Genomic DNA, 24,611 nt, shown 5'->3' on the forward strand with positions numbered 1-24,611 from the left:
CGGGAGGGGTCCTCCCTTCATCAGGGGATAACTCATCCCCTGATGAAGGGAGGACCCCTCCCGAAACTGTTGGGAAATAAATATATTTATCCTTGTTGACAACGCTCCCATTGTGCAATATCCCATACCTTCAAGAAGACTAACTTGCCATTGAATTATTACTCCCACTATATATATATATATATATATATATATATATATATATATATAAATATATATATATTTATATATATATATATATGTGTGTGTGTGTGTGTGTGTGTGTGTGTGTGTGTACATATATATATATATATATATATATATATATATATATATATATATATATATATATATATATATATATATATATATATATATATATATATATATACAAGTTAACTTTCTCAAGGCGGAATGCACCACCGCCTGCCTACAGCTTTGGCACTTACTAGAAGAGAGAGAGAGAGGAAACTTTATTAGAACTTGGCCGGCAGCTTGGTCTTGGTGGCCTCAGATGGCGGCGCTGAGTCCCTGAACTCGGGCGGCATCTTCGGCCTGCCGGACAGCCCAGAGCTGGTCGTTGAGCTCCGAGCTTCTGAGCGCCGCCTCCCAGCGGCGGCGTCGCCGACGGAGAAGGTCCCCCGCGGCTCCCGCAGACGGGACGGCGGCGGGAACGAGTGAGCTCGAGGCTTCTTGTTGCCTGGTATTGGCAGCCGCCATAGGCGCATCGCGAACGGCGGCCGTTTCTCGACCAGTGTTACCGGCGCATTCCCAGAGCATGTGGCGCAGCGTTGCTCTGCGCCCGCATGCTTTACATAGATCGGTAATGTGTAAGTGCGGGTAGCAGTGGCGTAAGACGACCGGGCTGGGGTAAGAGTGGGTTTGTAGTAAGCGATAGCTTACGGCATCGTGTCTGTTTAATTTGTCATGCGGTGGCGGGAACTTTCGCCTTTCCAGTCTGTAGTGTTGCGTAATATCTCGGAACGTGATGAGACGATCACCCCATGACCATTGTGGTCTGTGTTGTCGCTGCGTGTCTGTCGAAGTGTCTCGATCCGGCAGGTCAGAAGCCCCGTTCTCGGGAGCGGAGGCGGCGGCCACGGAATGTGCCGCGGCTCGGCGAGTGAGACCTCGAGCCGCGGCGTGGGCCGCCTCGTTGCCCGGAAGCGGGACATCGGTGTGTGCCGGGGTCCAAAGGAGGAAGACTGTTAAATTTTGTTGTGGCGATCGCGACGCTGAGTCACCATCACCGCACATCTTAAGGATGCGGGCCGCTTCCCGCGAGACGCGGCCGCGCGCGAAGCCGCGGATTGCTGCCTGCGAGTCGCTGATTACGATCGTAGCGTTCGGCACCGTGGCGATTGCTAGGGCTATCGCGGCTTCTTCGGCCGCCTCCGTATGTCCCGTGGTCACCGTGGCGCTCGCGAGGCATTTGCCCGCACGGTCAACGACCGCAGCGGCGTGTGCGTGTCTCCCGTCCCCATATCTCGCGGCATCTACGTACACAACTTCGTCGCTAGTGCCGTACTTCTTTTGAAGGTCACTAGCTCGCTGGTTACGGCGCCCGACGTGGTGCGTCGGGTGCATATTCTTAGGAAGCGGCGGAACAATTAGGCGGTCGCGAACCGAGGCAGGAACATCCGCTTTTTCTCCCTGCTGAGTGTGGTACCGGATGCCAAGTGACTCGAGGATGTGTCGACCCGTCTTAGACCCCGACAAGCGTTCGTTTTGCGAAACGACATGGGCCTCAATTAACTCGTCGAGTGAGTTGTGCAGTCCAAGTTCTAGTAACTTTTCAGTGCTCGCATTCAGTGGAACTCCAATTGCTCTCTTGAAAGCCTTTCGTATTATACATTCGATCTTGTTTTTTTCTGAGCCTAGCAATTTGAGGTAGGGGGCAACGTATGTTATACGGCTTATTGCGTACGCCTGCACTAGACGGATCGCGCAGTGTTCGCGCATACCAGTACGTCTGTTCGTGATACGACGTAGGAGTCGGATCGTGTCGTCCACCGAACGACGTAGTCTTCGCACCGTCTCACCGTTATGGCCGTTTGCCTGCAGGTGTAACCCCAGAATTCTAATTTTGTCTACGTGTGGAATGGGAGTGCCATCTGCCAATAGAACGCTTATTTTGTAGCACTCCCTTTCCTCGTCGCGCGGGGTTTTGCGACCTCTACTTGTAGGTTTGTAGATTAGAAGTTCCGACTTGGTTGCCGAGCATTCGAGGCCCGTTCCTCGCAAGTACTCCTGAAATTCGTCTACACCTGCCTGGAGCGTACGCTCGACGTGACCATCACAACCTCCGCGGGGAACCCAGAGGGTGATGTCATCCGCGTAGATACTGTGATACAATCCTTGTATGCCTAATAATTTCTCGGGTAGCCCCAATAGAACTAAATTAAAGAGTAATGGCGAAATTACGGAGCCTTGTGGCGTGCCCCTCGAGCCCATCTCAAATTCTTGCAGTTCCACATCTCCAACGACGACGCGTACGCGTCTGCCGGCAAGGAAGTCACGTATGTAATTATATGTTTTTTGTCCTAGTCCTAATGTTTGAACTCTGTTTAAAATTGCTTCGTGTTTAACGCTGTCGAAGGCCTTTTTAATATCTAGGCCAAGGATCGCCTTGGTTGAGCTGGTAATGTCATCAACAATGTGGTGCTTCAGCTGAAGCAACGCGTCTTGTGCGGAGAGATTGCGGCGGAATCCTAGCATGGTGTGCGGAAATACATCGCGGACTACGAGAAAGTCAGTCACGCGTTTGAGGACTGCGTGCTCCAGAACTTTTCCTACACAAGACGTGAGCGAAATTGGCCTTAGATTATCAAGCGCAACCTGCTTGCCCGGTTTAGGAATCATGATGACTCGAGCTCTTTTCCACGCTTCAGGAAGGGAACCGCGTTGCCAGCACTCGTTGATATAAGTCACAAATCGGGAGATTGACTCGTCATCTAAGTTGCGGAGAGCCTTGTTCGAAACCCGGTCCAGGCCGGGCGCCGATCGGGTGTTTAGTTCAAAAAGGACTGCCCGAATTTCCGCTTCGCTAAATTCGGCGTCTAGTTGCTCATTAGCAACGCCGTCATAATCTGGGTGTTGGACGCTCTCTGCCGACTTAAAGTAACGGTCACGTATTGCACCGAGCAGGTCGTCGCCTTTATGATCGTTCACAAGTCTCCGAGTTTTATGGCCTTGAGCGGCACGAGTATCTTCCGGATCCAATAGGTGCCGGAAAAGGCGCCAAGCACTCGCCCCGCGCATCTGTCGCTCGAGGCCGTTGCACAGGTCTTCCCATTGTGACCTACAGACTTGGAACGCATGTTCCTCAATTTCTCTGTCTAACCGTGCTATGCGTTTCCTCAACGCCCGGTTATGTCTTTGGCGTTTCCACCTCTTGAGTAGGGCTTGCTTTGCTTCCCACATGTGTAGGAGCCTGCTGTCGATTACTTCGAGCTTCGCTTCGGGCGGAATGTGGCACGTTACCGCGTCTACGTCCCGATTGAGCGTCGCGGTCCACTCGTCTATAACCGTGATCGGCTCGTCGCCTCGCCCGCCTTCTGCTCGCTTTTTGCGGAACGCGTCCCACTGCACTAATTTGAGTTTACGGCCTGTGCTTTCAGAGTATGTTCTACGAACGCTCGGGCACGTGTCTACCGTAATCTCTATCAGAGAGTGGTCACTCCCTAAGTCCTCCTGCGTGTTTTGCCAAGACGCCGCGGTGACATTCGACACGAACGCGAGGTCCGGTAGCGTGTCTGCGCTCACGCTGTTACCCCGGCGCGTCGGATCGGCGGGGTTCGCGATCAGTTCAAGCCGTTGGTCTTGCGAGTCTTCCCAAAGGTGTTTGCCCTTGAGCGTTTCACGCGTGTATCCCCAGGCCCCATGGGGCGCATTAAAATCACCTGCAACTAGCAGAGGTGCGCCGTTGGCGGCCGTGCTTGCTCTCCGGAGCAGCTCCCCAAATCGGTGCTGTAGCGTGGGTTTACTGTAGACGTTAAGTACAAACAGGCCTCGGCCGCGCTTAGGAATTAATTCTACAATAACATGCGGTATCCTTACGCACTCAAGTTCGCGCTGCGTCACCGTGATGTTACGTCTAACTAGCACGGCGGCGACCGGCGCCGGACGCGGCGGGGGCGACGGCAGCGACCGCGGGCGCGCCGACGACGAGAGCGGATCGCCCCGCCCTCGGCGACCCGCGGCCGCCCCCGGCGCCCCACCACGCGCCGAGCGCTGTGTAGCACGTTTTTCTTTCCGCCTGTTGTCCGCCGCGGCCGCATTTATGGCTTTGTAACCAGCTAGTTTTGCCAGATAATTTGTTTCCTGCAAAAGGATAATGTCCGGTTTCGTCTCACGGCTTCGAATAAATTGCTCGAGATTTCCCCGCTTCCTCCTATATCCCCGGCAGTTCCACTGCCAGATCGTGTACTGTTGTTTGTGAGTGTTAGTGTGAGTGTGCGCGTGTCTAGCCATGGTGATGCTTGTGTTTAATTTAGCCCATCGCCGTCGAGGCGACTGGGGTGCGGCTGAATCTGCGGCTCGGCGTCTGGCAGCGCGTTCTGCTGCTGCTGACTCTGTTGCTGTCTAGCGTAGGGCTTACTCACCGTTCTAATCGGTCTGCCCGCAGATGGTGGGAGTCGCGCTTCAATGTTTTCTATGCGCGCCGTGTGCGCGGTGAGCATTTGTGTCATTTGTTCAGAGAGCTTAGCTATCGCACTATTGAACATGTCATTAATCTGTGCCACCTGTTTAGCAAAACGTTCATCGAGGCTGGTCTCGATAGTATCGATTTGTTTCTGTAGCTTATCATAACGGCCAAATCGCTGTGTGGATTCGTGCCTGGCAGGATCTAGTGCTATCCTTTTCGCGGTACACGGGTGGTCTTCGCTTCCGCCTGCCCCCTCTCCCGAACTGCTCTCGTCATCCGTGGCCATCCCCGCCGCCTCGGGTCTCGACGGAGTCGAAGACCGAGGCGTCGGTGGTGGCGGCGCCGTCGACTGTTGCTGCGGTTGTTGCATTCGTGGAGCCTCTCCTTTCAATTTGGAATTTTCCGCTCTAAGGGCGGCGTTCTCGCGTTTCAGCTCTGAAATTATCGATTGTAATGGTCCTAGGCGTTGTTCTAGCGCTCGCTCTACCGCTAGCTCGAGCTCGCTCCCACCGCCGCCACCGACGGCGGGACCGCCAGGACGTCCCGCCGAAACAACGCCGCCGGCGCGAAAGGCGGCTACATCCGCCCATCTCACCTGCTGCCATGTGCCCATGGGTCCTTGTTGTTGCGGCTGCCGCCACGTCTGATGCTGCTGACTTTGTTGGGTGCCTTGGTTGACAGCTGCGGCGCCCGGAACGGCGCCACCGCGCGTCTTCGACATGCTTCTCGGCCTTGGTGTCCGGCTGCGAGAGCGGGACCGGGATTTACCGCCGCCGCCTCTCGCGTCTCGGCTTGTCGAGCGTCCTCTTCGGGTGGCGTTAGATGAATGACTGTCAAACGCCGGATAATGATTGTAGTACCCTCCGTTGCCTTCGGTGCTAATGCCGCTGTTGTAGATGCTGTCGGACGCTGCGGCCGCTTGCTCTTCTTCACGCCGCTTTCGCTCTAGGCGGCGACGCTTGACTATGTAAGGAGTCTTGTATCTCGCCTTGCAGACGCGGTCACCCGTGAGATGATCCTTGCCACACAGCTGACACCGCGGCTCGCAGCGATGGTCAGACGGTGGGTTACTGCTTCCGCAGCCACGGCAAATCTTGTCGGCAGGGTTGGGACACACGTCGGAGCGATGGCCCAGCCTCCCGCACGCGTAGCACACGTCAATGTGCTTTCTGTAGAGGGAGCATCTCACAAGCATAGGTCCATAGTATACGTGTCTGGGAACACGGAAACCGTCGAACAATACGATGATGTTGTCCGTGGTGCCCATTCGCTTGGCATGCAGCACGCTGGGGTTGCGCTGCGTCACTAGGTTGTTAACGATGTCCTCCGGGCTCTCGTCTTTGGAAATGTTCCTAATCAGGCCCTTGGAAGTGTTCTCCGGGGCGGCCTGATAGGCGTTCGCCTCGAACTCTCGGTTCCCGATGCAAAGCTTGCTGATGGCTCCGTAGCGTTTGGCTCTGTCCGCGGACGGAGTGCTGAGCACCACGACGTTCTGTTTAACGTTGAGGCAGATGCTGTCCTCTCTAGCCGCTTCTCTACCGATACCTGCCGCGTTACGAAGGCAGCAGTAAATGCGATCTATCTTGTATTCAGCCCCGTTGAATCCGCCGCGGGGGCGCACAATGATCCTGTAGTCATCGGGCGGTAACTCTGGCATTCGGCTCGCCTTAGCGAGGTGCTGCAAGTAACGAGCACACTTCTTTTTATTCTGCGCCGCTGTGGCAGTATCCGGGGCAATCCCTGTAGTCGCCGCGGCAGCCGCCTGTTGCTGCGTCTCCGTCTTCTGGTCTTGCGCTGTCTCGGACGCGCCGTCGGCCTGTTTCGTTCTCTTTACGCTGCACCATCCTGCTCCCTCGCCGAAATCTTCCGGCCGAATGTCCTCTCCTTCTACCTCTACGACATCCATTTAGCCCTGGCAAAGGCCTTGTACGCTGCCGTCGGGGATCGGGAGCTCCGAGGAGGTCCGGCGACACGTTAGGCTTGCAGGCCCCACCGCCGCAGCGGCCGGCCTATGGCGTCGTGCGCAGAGACGCTGGACTTGGCGTTCTTGCTTTCGTGGTGGAATAAAAGGCGCCAATAAGTGGCTAAAAAGTGGTCCCACCTGGCAAAACTTGGTGTCAGGGAAGTCCATGAAACTGCGGTCGATCGATGTTGAGAAGCGTTTTCCACGATAAATTCGACAATCCACCAAAAACATAGGAAAGTTGCGGAGCCGACGCGCAACACGTCCGCTCTCCATGGCCCCCTAGCGGCTCCCTGGCTACTAAAAGAACTAGACTTTTATTACAAAACATAGTCATGAATTTCCTGGCTTTTACAATGACCATACGCCAATAGAATACTTAAAAAGCAGCACAATTTAAGCTGTTAATACAAAATGAGAACAGGTTACAGTGAATTTACGCAGATTAACCGAGGGTCTATATATACCATTGGTACTTTTTCTTATGTTTAGGATAACCCCGTTCGCGTAGAAATTATGACTCTTAGGCAGGCGCTTTCCTTCAGATCGGCCTCTCGGTATTATAAGCACTTGAAGCTTACATAAAAGAAGCAGAGTAAGCGCGAAAGCACGCGGTAAACGATACCAGCTTTTCAGAAAACATTATTTATTTTCTTCTGCAAAACTGACATGACAAAACTGAGTCGTCGCCGATATAATTGTTGTGACAACATTAGTTGTACTCGGGTTTCTCATGAAACAATCGAGCGCATGTGGGCTCATATGAGGAACAGTGCTCTGGATATCGTAGACATTGCCGACAAAGCGAGCATATGATTCTCCTCTCTTTGTAGTTCACCAGTAGCCACTAATGATGTCGCGTAGCTCAAAGGGCTGCTTGAGTAAGAAGCTAGGCGGATCCGCTCAAATTACGACTTAACGTATTCTTTTTTTTTTGGTCGGTAGGTTTTTGAAACAGTGAATGTCTTGAAGCAATTTCGGCATCTCTGCGTATTTATTCGTTCATCATGGGGCGTAGCAGGTGTGGATACATTTGTGAAGGCTCAGAAACGAATTAAACGCGCTAAAAACGAGCCATTACGGGCTTTCGTAGCACGTGCTCCCAATGCAGACGCTCCTGAGATCTTCAGTACCATGGAACTACAGCGCCGCCGCTACTGTAACCCGCCGGAATATCAGCCAAGATCAAGGAGGATATAAAAACTTGCTGGAGTGGAAGCGACGCCCATGAGGTGACGCCAGCGGCAGCCATCTTGCCGGAGGCAGAAAGCGCCCAGCCGGTGTGTCGCCTCCACGCTTCGTTGCTGGTGCACGCTGTTCTCTTCAAAGTTTTCAATGAGTGCAAGTCTTGCTCTTGGATAATGGTTACCTCCTGCGTTGCCTACGGATGCACAAACAGGCTGAAGAAAGGTTGTGGCCTCACATTTCACCTGTAAGTACATGAAATTTAGCGTGTTCTACTCGCGGTCATTTCTTGCGGTTCTACTCGCGGCATCGTAGTTGCTTGCAGGCCCGCGCATGAAAGAGCAGCAAAATGGCATTGTGTGTACGTGTGCCGCAGTTGATTGTCGTATATTTCTTGACAGGTTTCCAAAGAATGCAGAAGTTCGGAGTTTTTGGGAGCGGGCAGTTCGCCGTGAAGGGTGGCGCGCTAAGGATGGAGACCGCCTGTGCTCTGTACATTTCACTCCTGAGTGCTTTGACCACACTGGGCAAACGACGCGACTGCGGGTGGGAAGTGTGCCCACGTCGTTTCCAGCTTTTCCGCCTCATCTGCAGAAACCTGTGAGTATTACTGACATCGTTGGACGAGAAGCGTAATGTTTAGCGTGCATAACGCTTGTGGCGTTACGGCCGCTACATAATACTTGTTCCACGAAATGTTGTTGCGGGTATACGTGGCATTTTTTGCGTGCCGAGAATTGGCGGTACTGTGGAGGAGTAGCTGTAGATTTAGCATATCGTTACCGTGTTTGCGTTACCGTTTACCGCGTTACCGGACACCACCGGCGAAGGTGAAGTTACCGGTAATGGTAACTGCTTCACCTTCGGTTTAACTGGTGATCAAGATACTTATTTATTTATTTATTTATTTATTTATTTATTTATTTATTTATTTATTACTACTGACCTGTTTACCAGGTCTTAAGCAGGAATTGGCATACAGAAATGTTTACTACAGAAACATTATTGACATCTACAGCATACTGACAGTGGTTACAATTCAATACTTAAGGGCACATCCGGCGAATGGAAAGTTATACCAGAGCGGGTGCATGTCCTTTTTGCTGGCATACAATGTCTCGTGCACGACTATGAAAAAGCTTGTTACTTAATACATTTATTATTTCTTCAAAGAAAATGTGTAGCTTAATCGTACCCACATTATACGTGTGAGGTTTCATTTAGTTTTTGCGCTTGCTGCCTTTTTAGCTCGTCTGAGAAAACGTATGCTTTCAAACCCAGGTCAAACAGAAGCGTCCCGACCCCAAGTCTCGAGATTTCCCGGCCCCGCTTGGTCCTGAGTGTTCTGGGTTGTGCGACCTGCCTGGAGCTGAATATTTTCCTGAAGACTCGCCAACCAAACAGTTCTACAAAGACAAGGTCCTTTCCTCACAAGAAGAGATAGCCCAGTTGAAGAAGAAGGTCAAAACACTGCAGCAAACTAAACGAAGGCTGGTCAAGAGAAATGAAACCGCCCAAGAAATCATCAAAGAAATCAGAGAGCGAAAACTCTTGTCAGAAGAAGGCTCGCATGTGTTTTCATCTGTTTTCTCGGATGACATTCAGCAACTACTGTGCAGGGTGGGCAATGAGCAGAAGGGCAAGTACCCACCTGAGCTGCGAGCATTTGCACTGACTTTGCATTTTTAGTCCAGCCGCGTACGAGTATGTACGATCCAAGTTCAACGAAGCCCTCCCATCCCAGCGAACACTAAGGGGCTGGTACAAGTCTCCCCGCACTGCTCGTTTCGGCTATACTGTTCGCATATATTTTTAATGTTTGTGTGATTGTGTTCTTCCATTTTCGAGTTTCTCAAAGCGTTTTCGTAGGCCATTTCGCCACCAAAAAGCAAAGAATAAATGCTTACAACCTGACACAACTGTTTTTATTGCTTTGAAGACGCGAGAAACTGCACCTGCTGCTTAGATAAGCGCGAGCGCAGCTGTACTCGGCTGTTTCTTGCCTCTGCCAAGATGGCCGCCGGCGGCTCGGCGCGGCTTCACCCGCTCCCATGGGTAAGCATAGGCGGCTTCCACTCCAGCAGGTTTTTATATCCTCCTTGGCCAAGATACGGCGCGGCCGCCTCGTTCACTCCACTGCCCCCTTTTAGTACACTGTACCGAGGCGATTTCGACCGGCGGCGGCGTTGTCGGCGCACACCAGCTATTTCATCGGTGGCGGCGCCGGCGGTGCGGAAACCGAAACTAAACATTCAAAAGGCTCTTCTGCCACTGGTTATTGAATTAGTTGAAATTCGGGAATTTTAATCCAAATAGCATAAATGACACTACACAGATGTGTCGACATCCCTATGAATGCAAAGCGTTTTGTAAAATAGTTTTTATTTCGCTTTCATATTACAGTACGCGTATTTCAATCTATGTCCATGATCTACCACGAATGTGCAGCACTTTGCTTGTTTTTTTTTTTAAATTTAAGATACAGCAGTTTGTTTCTGTTGTTGGCTACGTCATAGTTCATGAAACCTTCTTTCATTGAACATTGAGCAAGCACCGACGCACGTCACTCAGTTCGCTTTTTCCGAATCGGATCTCACTTTTACATTGTATGCGTCACGAAAAAAGAAGCACCTCTGCTACGCGTTTTCTTATTGCGATATCAGGAAACCGCTCTTTTGAGTGCTGTCAAGCCTTGAATATTACTTTCCTTTAAACGAATCAAAATACCTACTTTTCACAATGTGAGAATGTTAAAGCAGCGGTATAAGATACGGAAGAAAACAAATCTGCGCATTTAGTCAACTAGTGCTCACTGCAGTGTTCAATGAATGAAGTGTAGACATGGGCGTGGGCGAGGCGGGTGGTGCAAAAAGGGCACTTGACCCCTTCGAGCCGCACCAGCACTTGCTACTCATTCTAGCGACACCAACACGACACCCTCCCTCAGCCATGACGCAAGTTGAAGGAAAGGTTTGCTTACCCCCAAGACAAAAACCTGTCGATGACCATATGTGCAGATGAGAGCAAATGCAATATTTGCTCAGATACACAGTGCACACAAGTCACGACCTGGAAGCCCGTTGACCACGCCTGCAGAGAACGTTGACTCCCAGGCCCCTTTGTGCTTGGTCAGGGGAGGGGAAGACCCCTTGCAAGTGGGACCCATTAAAATTTCTCTTAATACGTCACAAATAAGAATGCTTGATAACTATGTATAAAACATTCAACTTTTTAATGATTTTTGTAGCGTGTACACGTGCTCAATACCCATCAGCCGTGTGAGACAATTGAAATCGCAACTGCAACGCTCGATTAATTCCGTTGAAGACTCAATAAGAAATTGTAATTGGGTGATTCCACGAGAAATCGACACGGGTCCAAAAGTTGATATTTTAGATTTCATTGAGTATTTTATACTACGTGCACTTCTCACCAGGTAGCCCGAAAGTCAACTTCGTTTCATGATTAACGGCATAACTTACGAGAAAATAATATCGAACTTCACCAACACGGAGGCACCAATTTCGTCACCTGCCATTTTCGAAAATTGCAGATGCTATAAAAAGACAAATATTTTTGTTTCAAGGAAGATATTTTTACTTGAAATGCATGTCTAACAAAGAATGAATTCATACGGTTTCAAGCTTGTAGATCTTAAGGAAATAGCTTTTAAAAGTGTCTAATTTTGCGACAGTTTAAACTTAGTTACGTATTCCGCATTTTTTTTTCTCCGAAAGTATTGCAAGCAGCGTTTTCAAACTTGACACGTTTTATGGATATAGTGTGTTTATTAGATACATAAATTATTGCTGCCGTAGGGCAAACGTAATTTTTTATATACTGCCTCAAAGTTCTCATAATGGCAAAAGTGTATCCACTGAAATTTGAATAATAAAAAAACCCCATCTTCGATTTTTCCTAAAGTCTCGTAAATATACAACTGAAGGCCATCATACAGTAATGTAGAAAAACATGTTGCATTATTTTGTTTTTAGCGACAATATTCGTGGTACAAATCAGAGCTTTTCGAGAATGCGCTGATAAGTTGAGAAATCTAGAAATTGGAACGTAAAAGTGGCAATGAGCTTCAAACGCGAGTAAACGTGACCGCATTTGGTAAAGAAAGGCTGTTTTAGCAGATAGGAGTAACTATTTTGAACACGATATTCTACAGTATCTGAATTCACACTTATACGTAGGGCACTGAGACTTCTAATATGTGGTGCCTCTCCATTACTGACACACAGATGGAGCTGCTGTGACGGCCATGTGTTTGCAACACGTTGGGTAAGAGAATTGAATGTTGAATGAGTTCATAAAAGATTCATCACAAATTTTTATCATTTGGGGCACGAAGACTGCCGCATTAGACTTAATAACACGCTTTAGGGCAAGTTGTCATCCGTCGTCTGCTCTACAGATGAATTGCTGTGCGCCGCATCTTGGAGGCAATGCTTTAGATCATACGGTTCAAAGTAGGGACAAAGATTACGCCTCCCATAATTTTATCGACAAAAACATTGCGAAATTAATTTTAACGTACTATACTTCAGTTTTGCATTCACACTGTGGATTTTTGCGCACGCTGTTTTACATCTGCTCTCATTAAAGGTGAGAGACATAAGAACAGACGACAAATAGATCACTTTCATGCTGCTGGGTTCACGCATAGTTGCATTGGCAGTAATTTGAGCCTCAAGGAGCGTGGCGATGGCTGACCACTTCAGCCGGGATAGAGTTTTTTATTCAGATTACCTCATGTTGCATAAAAAGAAAATACCTTATCAAAGAAACTTCCGCAAGGTCGAAGACATCAGCCTGTTTGCCCTCCAGAAGCTTTTATTTTCAATTTGAGATTTATTTTCTGTACGTTGTTATGAATTTGCTCTGTCGCGATGGTAGCGGTGGCGAAGAGCGGCGGGCCGTCGAGCGGACTTCGATGAAGCCTTAGCCCGAACGTGAAACAGGGAGGCAATCCGTTTGGAAAACAGCAACAAAAGTAGCGTTTACTGTAGCAGGTTGTCGTTTTACAGAGCCGGCCAACACGACAAGGTCGGCTGGGGCAAAATCTCTCCTAACATGGGGCCGGCTCGGCCTTAAATAGCGTCTTTGGTCCATTCTCTAAGACCAGTTCTCGGGCTCGGAGGGGGAGACGTAGCCATACCCGGAACTGCAAAGTGGTCCGGCGGAGGAAACGACATTATCCCCGGACTGCACGGTTCTTCTGCACGGAAGGCGGCGCTGGGAGGGGGGGAGACAGAAGGAGAGTAGATGGGCAGAGAAGGTGTTCCGTTATTTGTATAGGAAGAGCGTGGACACACAGTGGAGAAAAAGAACTAGAAGACTCACTAGTAAATATACGGCTGGTATTGTGAGCCATATGTCAACAAAGAGCGTTAAGGGAAAAGTCAGGGAGGCGGAGAGGATTTGCTGGATGGCAGCTATGGAGAAAAAACCGGCTTTGAGTAACTACCGAAAGGGCAAAAATGAAATAAGGAGGGAGGCATTTTACGATAATTCAAGGGGAAGCGCTTTACTGTTTGAAGCGAGATCGGGCTGCCTTAGAACGCGTAGTTATAAAGCAAGATTCAGTAAAGAAGAAGAACAATGCACATGCTGCGGGAAAGATAAGGAAACGGCGGAACATGTTCTGATTGAATGTGGAGATATCCACCCAGGTGTACGTTTGGGCACGAGCCTACAGGAAGCCTTGGGTTTTAGGGACAACAATGGAAAGCTGAACACACCCGCGATTGAAATAAGTAAGAGACGGTTAGAGTATTGGTGGCAGAAAATTAGAGAGAAAGGACAAAAATAAATATTGGAAAAATAAAATATGGACAGTGTGCCGTAAATGGCAGAGAACTTAAGCTGAAAATTTACCTTTTTTCCATTAAGATAGAATTTATCGAAGTAGAGGCATTATGCCAACATAAAAAAAAAGGTTTTTTTTTTGTCGAGCCTGGTGGCATACTTGTCACCACCCCGTTATAAAGGGGACGCTCATAGCATCCATCCATCCATCCACAGTTCGTCGAAACAGGGCTCGATCCTGCGAGACGCGCTCCCGAACAAGGAACATGTCTGTGGCACAACAGCACCCCCGCCGCCAGACAATGCATCCGGAGTTTTGAGCCGTCAGCGCGGCTCGGAAGGAGGGATGCTGGTTGACCATCGGTAGCCGTTCCGCTCTCTCCGCCCGTTGAGACTTCCAAAGGCCTGCAGATGTTCACTGGAATGACGGAGTCGAACACAAAGGCGAACCACTCCGGCCATAGCAAGCACCCTCCAAATGCTGATCAAGTCGCCAGACCAGCAGACACCAAATGTTTCCTCGAGATTACGCTGGGCTAACAAATAGCATCACGAGCAACGAATCTCGGGAGGAATACACAATGCGGACACTCCTTTACAGTGCATGACACTGCTAAACCAATCAGAATTTTTGTTTTCGTGAGCGATTTTCGATTGTGACCCGGGCAGATTAGGGACGATCGAAGCTGCCGAGGTTAACTCAATTCGGCCCAGAATCTAGAATTTAGAATGCCAAGAACACCCGAATTACGCACATTGGCGTCTCTTGCAAGCTTCAGATCGCTAAACAAAAAGTCATTCGATAAGCCCTAACTCAAGGTGCTCAGCCAATGAGCATCCCAACGAAATAAAACATGCTTGAAAAGTAAGAAAATAACAATGAAAATCAAACTTCCGCACGTTAAACAAAACAAAGTGAAAATTAACCTACACTGACACGCTTACCAACACGTAATGCCAAACAAAGAAGGTATTTTAAACAGGGCTTTTACTCAGCCTTCTCTGTTAAAATAAAACACACTAACTGTTACTTTTGAAATATTATGAAAACAAATTTAATCAACCAAACATATTAATATGAGCTTCTGCGATGACAAGGCAAGTAAAACTTACAAAAATTTAGAACCATTCCTTGCTCATCGGCAGACGACAAAACTAGAAAAGTTATTCTCAAATTTAAATACAAAAAAATACACTTTGGGTATCAGCAGGGTGGCACTCTCAGACGAACTCTGGGAAGTCGCCCACTCCATAGTTTGCGTGGGCTGCGGTCTAGACAAAAGGACGACGAAAGAACTTGTTCGCCGAACTCAGTAGTAGCGACTTTTGACCCGCAGCCGCTGGACTCGAAGAAAGGGGCATCTGCACTGCATCGTTTATGCCACCCGTTCGACCAGTGACCCTTTCGCCACGGTGGGAAACAACCGCTTGTGTTACAGCTCAAGCGCTCGCAACGTTTTCCCATTTGCTTGCATCTACAAGGCAGAGAAAAGGATGAGACCAGGCGGTGATTTCGGCGTTCCAATTTCCATGAATTTTGGTTTTTGTTGACGTGCTTCCCGCCTAATCTCCATCTCAGTGATGGTCTGAGCTTCAAACATTTCCTGCAGGGCCCTTTCGCGATCCTACGCCAAGCCCTGAACCTGGCGTATCGAATGAAGACGTCGCAGTACTTAACAGCTGCTTTAACATGTTTGATGCCTATTGTCTCTTCCGCGCTACGCTTTTGCCGACGCTTTTTTCTCTTCGAATGGCTAAGAATGGTGGAAGCCCCGACACACTTATTCACAAGCGCACTGCCTTCGACAGGCTCTGCCAAAACTCTATGCGGCTGAACCAACTTATCTTTGTGGGGAGTCGAAGTTCCCAATTTGTTGGCTAGCGTTTCCTGGCGCCCGGTGCTAGCAGTCTCTGCCTGTGGCATAACGGGAGGCCCGATTAATTTAAGGCTAACAAAGGCGCTTACAGAGCTTTCAATCGGTGGGGGTCTATCGCTGTCGTGGATAGCCCTTTTTCTCTGGCCTTTGAAGTCGGCCTCATGCTTTCTTTTTCGAGCTTTACTCTGTAGCGTTTTATGTCGCGCATCCTTCTCAAGCTTTTGTCGACAGGCGTCAACCTGTAGCGCCTTACGACTCGACTTGTCGTCAAGCTCTTTTTGATGCGATGCATCCGAATCATGTGTGCTGTGAATTGGCTCCGTCTCCAGCGCTTCGCGATGCGCCTCGGCGTCCTTAGCCGTGCGATGGGCCTCGGCCCCAAACTCCTTGCGCTGCACCTCAGCGTCTGGCTCTATCCGACGCACTTCGGCGTCTCGCTCTCTATGGCACACTTTTGCGGCTTGTGCTTCGCGACGGGCCTCAGCTTCCATAGCTTTTTGGCATGTCTTAGCTTTACGCGCTTCTCGACGCGCTTCATCCTTCAGCGCCCTTCGTGGCGCTTCAGCCTTGTCTTCATCACTCCGACTTTCCTCGTCAGCATGACTTGGAAGAAAAAAATATCTTATCAAGGCATATCTAACATGACTGAAGTCTCCTGCTTCCTCGAAGGGTAAGCAATTCAAAACATGCGCTATCTTGCGTGGCAACAGCGTGGCGAGCTTCTCCCCCCAAAGGTCGCGGCTAACACCAACATTACAGCAAACAACTTCAAAATCATCCAGAAAATGCGCGATATTTTCGCCTGTCTGAAAGTTGTGGAGCTGGTGTTTAGCTCGCTCCCATTTAAGTGCTTGAATTCTAAGATCAAGCTCTTTCATTCTGAGAGCATGCTCTCTTCTTTTTCGACACTCCTCGGCCTTCCATTGTTCGTGCCTTTGAGCTTCGAGCTCTTCGCGGCTTTTCTCGGCCTTTCGCTTTTGCTCACAAACGAGCTCCCAAAACTCGTCAGCTTCCTCGGCCGTCACATTCTCTGCCCGCATCACCTCGAGAATCGCTTCCCTTGTTTTAGCGGGCCCGGCGGAAATCCCCATGGCTCCACAAATTTCAAGGAGGTCCTGCACCAGGTACTGCTCCATCGCGATCTCGTCCCTCGTGATGCTCTACTACAGATATTCACCGTACTCCAAAACTAAGGTTTAAAGCAGGTGAATATTAAATTATAACCAACAAAAAACACGAAACACTCTCCTAACATCTGCCTGTGCTAGAGAGGTCTGGCGAAGTGAACAGTAAACGTTGGGCACTCACCCAACCAAAGTAGCCGACGATGGTCCAACCCGTGGCTGCCTTCGAACAGTGCCGTGGGTGTCGTCAGGCCTGCAGGGATCCGGTCCAACTTGCCAAAGTTGAGATCCGGGGTTGCTTGTCCCAACTTGCCGAACGATGAGAACAGGGTAGCGTATCGCAGCGTAGCCAAAGCTATCACGGCGGTCGTCCTCGTGTTCGGAGATCCGATCCAACTTTTCAGCCGTTGAGATCGGGGTAGCGGGTCCCAGAGCAGCAAAACGTTGAGGACAGGGGTCTGATCCGGCGTGCCAAACGTAGGATATCGTATCCCGAAGCTGCCAACCACTGTTATGAATTTGCTCTGTCGCGATGGTAGCGGTGGCGAAGAGCGGCGGGCCGTCGAGCGGACTTCGATGAAGCCTTAGCCCGAAGGTGAAACAGGGAGGCAATCCGTTTGGAAAACAGCAACAAAAGTAGCGTTTACTGTAGCAGGTTGTCGTTTTACAGAGCCGGCCAACACGACAACGTCGGCTGGGGCAAAATCTCTCCTAACATGGGGCCGGCTCGGCCTTAAATAGCGTCTTTGGTCCATTCTCTAAGACCAGTTCTCGGGCTCGCAGGGGGAGACGTAGCCATACCCGGAACTGCAAAGTGGTCCGGCGGAGGAAACGACATTATCCCCGGACTGCACGGTTCTTCTGCACGGAAGGCGGTGCTGGGAGGGGGGGAGAGAGTTCGTCGAAACAGGGCTCGATCCTGTGAGACGCGCTCCCGAACAAGGAACATGTCTGTGGCACAACAACGTGCAACAGAAAAAACGAAGCAAAAGCAAAAGGCTACATAGCCTGACGAAGGCTTTTGCTCCAAAATACAGTCTGGCAAAATAAAATAAAATAAAAACTAAAAATAACATGTCATACACAACTTAGCCGCAATTAGAGAACATCATTATATACAGATACAATTTGCAAATTCTGATCACACATGTAACCATCACAAATATAAAGAAAGAACAGGACGGTAAATAGTAATGAAATACCTAAAAAACATCGTAATATATACAATAGGTGAGGTAAGGAAAGCATCTGGAGACACATACATTCCTAAGCGCCTTGAACAAACAATAAGAAAAAAAAACACCAACAGAAGGACACAAATAGTTTACTTTAAGCAATTGGGACACAGAAAGTAATAAATAATCCAAATTTCTGTATTAAGTGTATTCAATACAATTATAAAGGAAAATTTCTTGAACCTATTTGTGGAAGTTTTCTTATTTAGGTCAAGTACGTCACCCAGTTTGTTGAGGAGACTCGGTATTTGATAATCATTATGTTGTTGACCATAGGTTGTTCTAGTTTTCGGTGTTCTTATACTATGTGTACGGAGATAGTACTCAGCACATCGAGAAGAATCGTACATGGGGTATAGTTTATTATTTTGGATATACAATAATAACTTATAATAATATATTTGGTTTGCTTGTAATATTAGATATTTAGGGAATAACGGACGTGCGCTAAGACCTTGTGGCATACCGTAATATCCCTCCAATAGTCTTAGTACCTTCTTTTGTAGTGTAAGTAATGTTTTATAGTTTTGAGCCGTCGTTGTTCCCCAACATAAGACACAATAACTTAGCCTGGAATATATCAGTGTATAATATAACGCTTTCTTTAGCCAAAGTGGTAATAACGGACATAGTTTGTACATACATCCAATGCTTCTACTTAGATCTGCTGCCAATTTATTTATATGTTCATTCCAGGAAAGGTCTTCCTGGAACCACACACCCAAGAATTTCTGTACCTTGACTTGTTATAAAGTCTGACTCTCAAAGGAGACACTTAGACTTATATTCAGTGGCTTATTAATGGGTGCAAACAATATATATTTAGTTTTACTCGCGTTTAGCCGCAACTTGTTTAGTTTAATCCAGGAAGACAACTTATTTAGATATGTGTTTACAGACTTTTCAAGTTGAGACATCGATGAACCAGCCAAAAATATATTGGTGTCGTCAGCATACATGATTAACTTAGGAGAATCCGGAATGCTACACAAGTTATTTACATAAACTATAAACAACAGAGGACCAAGTATCGATCCTTGTGGGACACCTTTGTTGACCCTCGCACGGGGAGATGTCTCTTGATTAATAGCGACATACTGATAGCGGTCTGTTAAGTAATTTTGAATTAACCTATTGGCAACGCCACGGACACCGTAGTTATTAAGTTTTTCTAAAAGAACACTGTGGTGCACGGTGTCGAATGCTTTGCGGAAGTCAACAAAAAGACCAAGAGTATATAGATTTTTCTCAAAATTGGTTAGTATCTTGTTTTTAATATTGAGTAATGCAAGCTCGGTGGATTTACATTTTTGAAAGCCAAATTGGGCATCACTTATTACATTGTACTTCGCAAAAAATTTTTGTATTCTAATATTATAGCGCTTTCAAAAAATTTGACAGAATCGGAAGTACCGATATCGGTCGGTAGTTTCCAATCTCTTGGTCATTACCAACCTTGAAAACCGGACATACGCGAGCTATTTTTAATTCATCGGGAAATACGCCGGTAACAAGAGTTAAATTATTAATATGTGACAACGCAGGTGATATGACATCACCGACGTATTTTATTGGTATAGCTTTAATATCATCGTAACCTGCTGCATAATTGTTTTTTTTATCTTTGTGATTAATTCTTCGGTTTCATGACATGAGATAGTGTGCAGAACTATAGAGTTAGATAAGCGACGGTCATTGACAGGCAGTTGTGTATCCTCGTCATACCCCGCATCATCGAAATCACAACTTTTTATGAAGTAGTTATTCATTGCCGCCGCCACCTCTCGGTTACCAAGGCCACTAGAGTTTTCCAAAACCCTAGGAAAGTGGCTTTGTTTTATTTGACCAGAAAGATTTTTAACCTCGCTCCAAATTTTGCTCGGATTATCACTTATTCAACTAAATAAATTCTCATAATACCTGAATTTAGCGCGCCTTATTTCACCATTTAGATGGTTTCTGTATTTTTTGAACTCACTGAGTGATTTGATATCTCGTGTCTTTATAAACGCATGGTACATGTTGTTGTTCTTTGTAATTTTTTTAAATAGCGCATTACTTATCCAAGGTTTTCTAATTTTCTGGCGTTTTGCGTTCTTCACAGACACCGGGAAAGCTTCATCATAACATTATATGAGTTTATCAATGAATAGCTTGTATACCAAGTTAGCATCCCTTTCTTGTAACACGTGGTTCCAGTCTGTTGCAATAACACGATACCGAAAGATTCCAAGCGTATCAGCGTTGATCTGACGAGACCGTACTTTTTATTGCTTTTGCAAGTACCATTGGAAGAAGGAATGGTGCAAAAGATCGGTAGATGATCGCTTATATCTACTGCCAGCGATCCAGCAACGCAAGACGTTGGGAGTGTGTTCGTCAAACATATATCAAGAAGTGTCGCAGTCTCTGCAGTTAGGCGGGTTGCTTTAGAAATTACGTTATTACAGGCAAATGAATTTTCCAGCGCTATTAACTGCCGTGAAGTTGCATCCTGAGAGAGCATATCGATGTTTACATCGCCCATTATCACAAATGGAAAGCCAGTAGGACACAAGTACTCAAAAACGTCTTCAATGAATGAAATGAACTTTGTTTTACACCCCGAGGGTGGTCTGTAAACGATCACAGCGAATGCTTTTTCTATGCGAACCATGAGGCACTCTACAACTTCATTAACCAGAGAAAATTGGGGGACAACTTCATGCTTTAAGGATTGTTTGACGTAAATAGCCACTCCACCACCTCTGCCAACGGGACGCACTATGCCATTGTAAGTGTAGTTCTCAAAATATGGTGGATCTTCGCCTACAGTTAGCCAGGTTTCAGAACAGCAACAAGTCAAAGCTAAATGTAAGGGAGCTAAATATACTGAGGATCTTATCTGTCTTGTAGCGTATGCTGCGTGTGTTTCAATGAAAAACCTTTCTGCACCTGCGCGCAGCCCCAAAAAGACCATTCGCAGAACTGCTATCATGGTAGTCATCACTAGGTATTGCTGTATCGGTGCTCATCTTTAACGAACGTATATCAGTTTGTGCATGTTCAAAAAAAGATGTTCACTCTGTGGCAGTTCCGCCCCCTTCCACGGTCATCTTGGCAAGATCATCTGCGTTTCTTATCTTTAGTATAGGGGAGGTTTAGTTTCTACGAGCAAATATCTTGCCCCCCGATGTCCAGACAAATTTCCAACGCATTTCCTTTTTTCTCTGAATAGCTAATCCAAGAAGCTGTTTTCCGTGTTTCGTCAAGTGCTCATTGACATATACTGCAGAAGACGTCTGGCTGCCCAGGTCCTTGCTGTCAATTCTAACTTTTTTTGACTTGCTTAGAATGGCAAGCTTCTTTGTCCTGCGCACAAATCGGACTGCTATATTAGTTTGGTCATGACGAGCAGTCGGTACTCTGTGACAGATATCGACGTCATCTGAAGTTATTTCCTCTTGAATGGCACCACAGATTTTCTTAACCGCATCAAGGGGTTCAACATCAAATGGGACACCCTTAATTTCCAGATTATTTGAGCGCTGGTAAGTTTCGACCTCCTCTATTCTACGATGTAGTCTGTCATTTTCAGCTTTGAGCTCTTGGTTTTCTTTTATTACAGATTGAATATCTGCTATGAGTTCTTTCACTTCGTTCAAAGCATCTTTTATATCTCGAAGTTCCTTTCTTAGTTCTCGTCGTAAGTCTTCGATTGCTTTAGCAGTATCGCGCGCATTCTTCGACATGGTTAGTCAACACAAATGCGTTCACTTGCAAACGATGACACAGGAACAGCACGTCTGGCAGCAGTGCACAAATCGCAAAAAAAAAATAAATGCTGTTGAATACAACAGACAAATTCTCACCTGAAACAGGCGTAGATTTAGTAAGCGATGCCAATGTGCACTGCTGCCGGACTGTAGGCGACGACTTTCTTGCAGCGTCTTTTGTAGCAGCGGTGAACCGTCGCCCTCTGGTGATGCGCTGCTTTCGTCGTCGACAAGCAAACACGCCCCGCTTCGCCTGGGCCAGAGTATCAGGCTGCGTCAACGATGCATCGGTCGTAGGCGTATCTGAAACAGGCGTAGATTTAGTAAGCGATGCCAATGTGCCGAAAGCTGCCCGCCATGCACATAACGATGACCACGTCTGCCAGAACTGCTTCAGACGCCTCAGAGATATATGCTCTCTTCGTCTAATGGCTTCTCAGCTGAAACAGCTGATGAGTTTTTTCCGGAAGAAAAAAGAGGCAGAAGTCAAGAGCGTTGCGTAAACACGCCTGAAGCATTGTCACATATGCGACTGGAGAAGCTGCATGCGCAAAATGGCAAAGTGCATGCAGATCCAAGACAACTTAGCAGCGATTTTACAGTAACCGTGAAATGCCACCGTAACGTGTGTAGCCACCACTTCAACCATCAGATCTAAAATTCAGTGTGTGTGCCCAGTGGTTCAAGAACTTCAAGCAAGTATATGAAGCGTTTTCTTCGTATCAAAAGCGCATGCGTTTGTTGACACTGTTGCCGAGTGATATAGAGCACCGAAAACTCCAAGCGCTTATACCGAACTTGTCAGCTTACATGATATACAGATCCCGACGCTGGCGCGCAAAACACGGGTTATAGTTAGCACGAAATGCGGTAAAAAGGACACGGCTGAACCCAATGGACGTCCAGGCAGCTATGGCTTACTACTCCAAAGATGAGTATAGCTGCTCTCGGCAGAGTCCCAACAAAAAAGATGTAGTATCTGTTATCATTGACGGAAAAAAGGAGCTTGTTTCGAAAAGGTTTATGACCCGTTCAGTGCGAGGGGCTTACCGTCTCTTTAGAGAAGCTAATCCAAACACGTCTATTGGGCTCTCTAAGTTTTATTCACTGAGGCCGAAGTGGGTTCTTCTTGCACCACACCAAGAAGTGTGCCTTTGTATATACTGTGCTAATGGCACGGAGTGTGTTTCTGCCCTACAAGACGTCACCGATGGTGCCTACGCGGCGGACTTCTTGTAAGAACTATGTCTTTGCAGCTCCCCTACAAGTGATTGTTTTTTAGGCCATTGTGACTATTGTGCTAAGGAGGATGCTCTGACAGCCACATGTTTAGGAATCCCTGAAGATATTGAGGAAGCCTATGCAGTATAGGAAAATGGCGATCTAGTAAAAAAAACAGCCCAGGCAAGTGCTTTTTTTTTGCGAGGGCTAAATCTATGGTTTGAGAAGTGGATTACCCATGATTACATAAGATACATTCAAGAATCAGCAATATGCTAGGTGAAAGAGAACCAAGAAAAAGAATCTTGTATTTTTCACTTTGATTTCGCCGAAAATTGGACAGCCATTTTACCGAATGAGGTACAGTCGTATCACTGGCACAAAAGACGGGTGTCTATATTCACGTGTGTCGTCACAAGGAAGCAATCAATTCAAAGTTTTGCCGTCATCAGTGATGACACATGCCATGATGCTGCACATGACTGTTTTGCTCTACAAATAATCCACAACTATACGAAGGAACAACTTAAGTCTGACACGCATGTTACTTATGTTTCTGTTGGTGCATGCAGTCACTTCAAAAACAAGTACCAGTTGTTTGAGTTATGTCAGAAAGATCATATCTCAACAAAGTAGATTTTTTCGGCCACAGGACATGGCAAGAACTCTTGCGACGGTGTTGGTGGCCTACTAAAGCATCAGGCTACGCTCTACAACGTCAGAGCGGCAAGCTCAGCTGTGATTATGTCCGCATCCCAAATGGTGGCGCAAATGAGCGTGAAGCTCAAGAATGTCAAGCTGCTGTGTGCAAATGCAGACGAGCTAGAAACATTCCGTCAGTTTAAGAAGAGCCAGTGGAAATTGTTGCCACGTGTTCCAGGCATACGTTCTTGGCGTGTTTGGCTAAGCACATCTTCGGGCACTGATCGTGGTCGTGTTTTGTTAGCGTCACGTACTGATAAATGTGATCTGCAAAAGATGCAGCCATTTTGAGCGCATCTCTTGTTTCACGCAGTCACCACCAAAATACCAGTGAGGGTACTTCAAGCGCATTTGCTTTTTCTAGCGAGACCCAACACTTGCGTTGGAACATTTTTATGTTTGAGTTTATCTGCAAATATAGACAGATGTTTTGCAACTGAGTTACAGAGTCGGAGATTTCCTCCGTGAGAGCTGTGTTATCAGGAGCATAAATGCGCCTTCATGGGTACATATTTGTCACAGTGCTAAAACAGCCTTTCTTCACCAAATGCGGTCACGTTTACTCGCGTTTGAAGCTCATTGCCGCTTTTCCGTTCCGATTTTTAGATTTCTCAACTTATCAGCGCATTCTCGAAAAGCTCTGATTTGTACCACGAATATTGTCGCTAAAAACAAAATAATGCAACATGTTTTTCTATATTACTGTATGATGGCCTTCGCTTGTCTATTTACGAGACTTTAAGAAAAATCGAAGATTGGGTTTTTTATTATTCAAATTTCACTGGAGTACATTTTTGCCGATATCAGGAATTTGAGGCAATATATAAAAAATTACATTTGCCCAACGGCAGCAATAAATTATGTAGCTAATGAACACACTATATCCTTAAAACGTGCCAAATTTGAAAACGCTGCTTGCATTACTTTCGGAGAAAAAGTGGGGAATACGCAACTTATTTCAAACTATCGCAAAAATAGACATTTTTAAAAGCAATTTTTGCAAGGTCTACAAACTTGAAACCGTATGAATTCATTCTTCATTAGACATGCATTTCATGTAAAAAATATCTTCCTTGAAACAAAAATATTTGTCTTTTTATAGCATCTC

The 24,611-nt window shown here is 47.2% G+C and overlaps 1 protein-coding gene across 1 annotated transcript; it reads left to right on the forward strand.

Annotated features, from left to right (window-relative positions):
* Window positions 1-7,872: 7,872 nt before the first annotated feature.
* On the forward strand, window positions 7,873-9,694 carry LOC142784937 (THAP domain-containing protein 1-like). The gene is made up of 3 exons (XM_075883307.1): window positions 7,873-8,022; window positions 8,177-8,375; window positions 9,057-9,694. The coding sequence occupies exons 1-3, from the start codon at window positions 7,952-7,954 to the stop codon at window positions 9,462-9,464; spliced, it is 678 nt and encodes a 225-aa protein (XP_075739422.1). The 5' UTR covers window positions 7,873-7,951; the 3' UTR covers window positions 9,465-9,694.
* Window positions 9,695-24,611: the final 14,917 nt, after the last annotated feature.

This window comes from Rhipicephalus microplus, unplaced genomic scaffold (assembly GCF_043290135.1).
Source record: "Rhipicephalus microplus isolate Deutch F79 unplaced genomic scaffold, USDA_Rmic scaffold_16, whole genome shotgun sequence".
Taxonomy (NCBI): domain Eukaryota; kingdom Metazoa; phylum Arthropoda; class Arachnida; order Ixodida; family Ixodidae; genus Rhipicephalus; species Rhipicephalus microplus.

Coding starts and splice junctions, on each gene's coding strand:
- LOC142784937 (XM_075883307.1), top strand. CDS start 7,952: ATGGTTACCTCCTGCGTTGCCTACGGATGCACAAACAGGCTGAAGAAA. Junction 8,023..8,176: donor TGTGGCCTCACATTTCACCT/GTAAGTACATGA, acceptor ATTTCTTGACAG/GTTTCCAAAGAATGCAGAAG. Junction 8,376..9,056: donor CGCCTCATCTGCAGAAACCT/GTGAGTATTACT, acceptor TTTCAAACCCAG/GTCAAACAGAAGCGTCCCGA.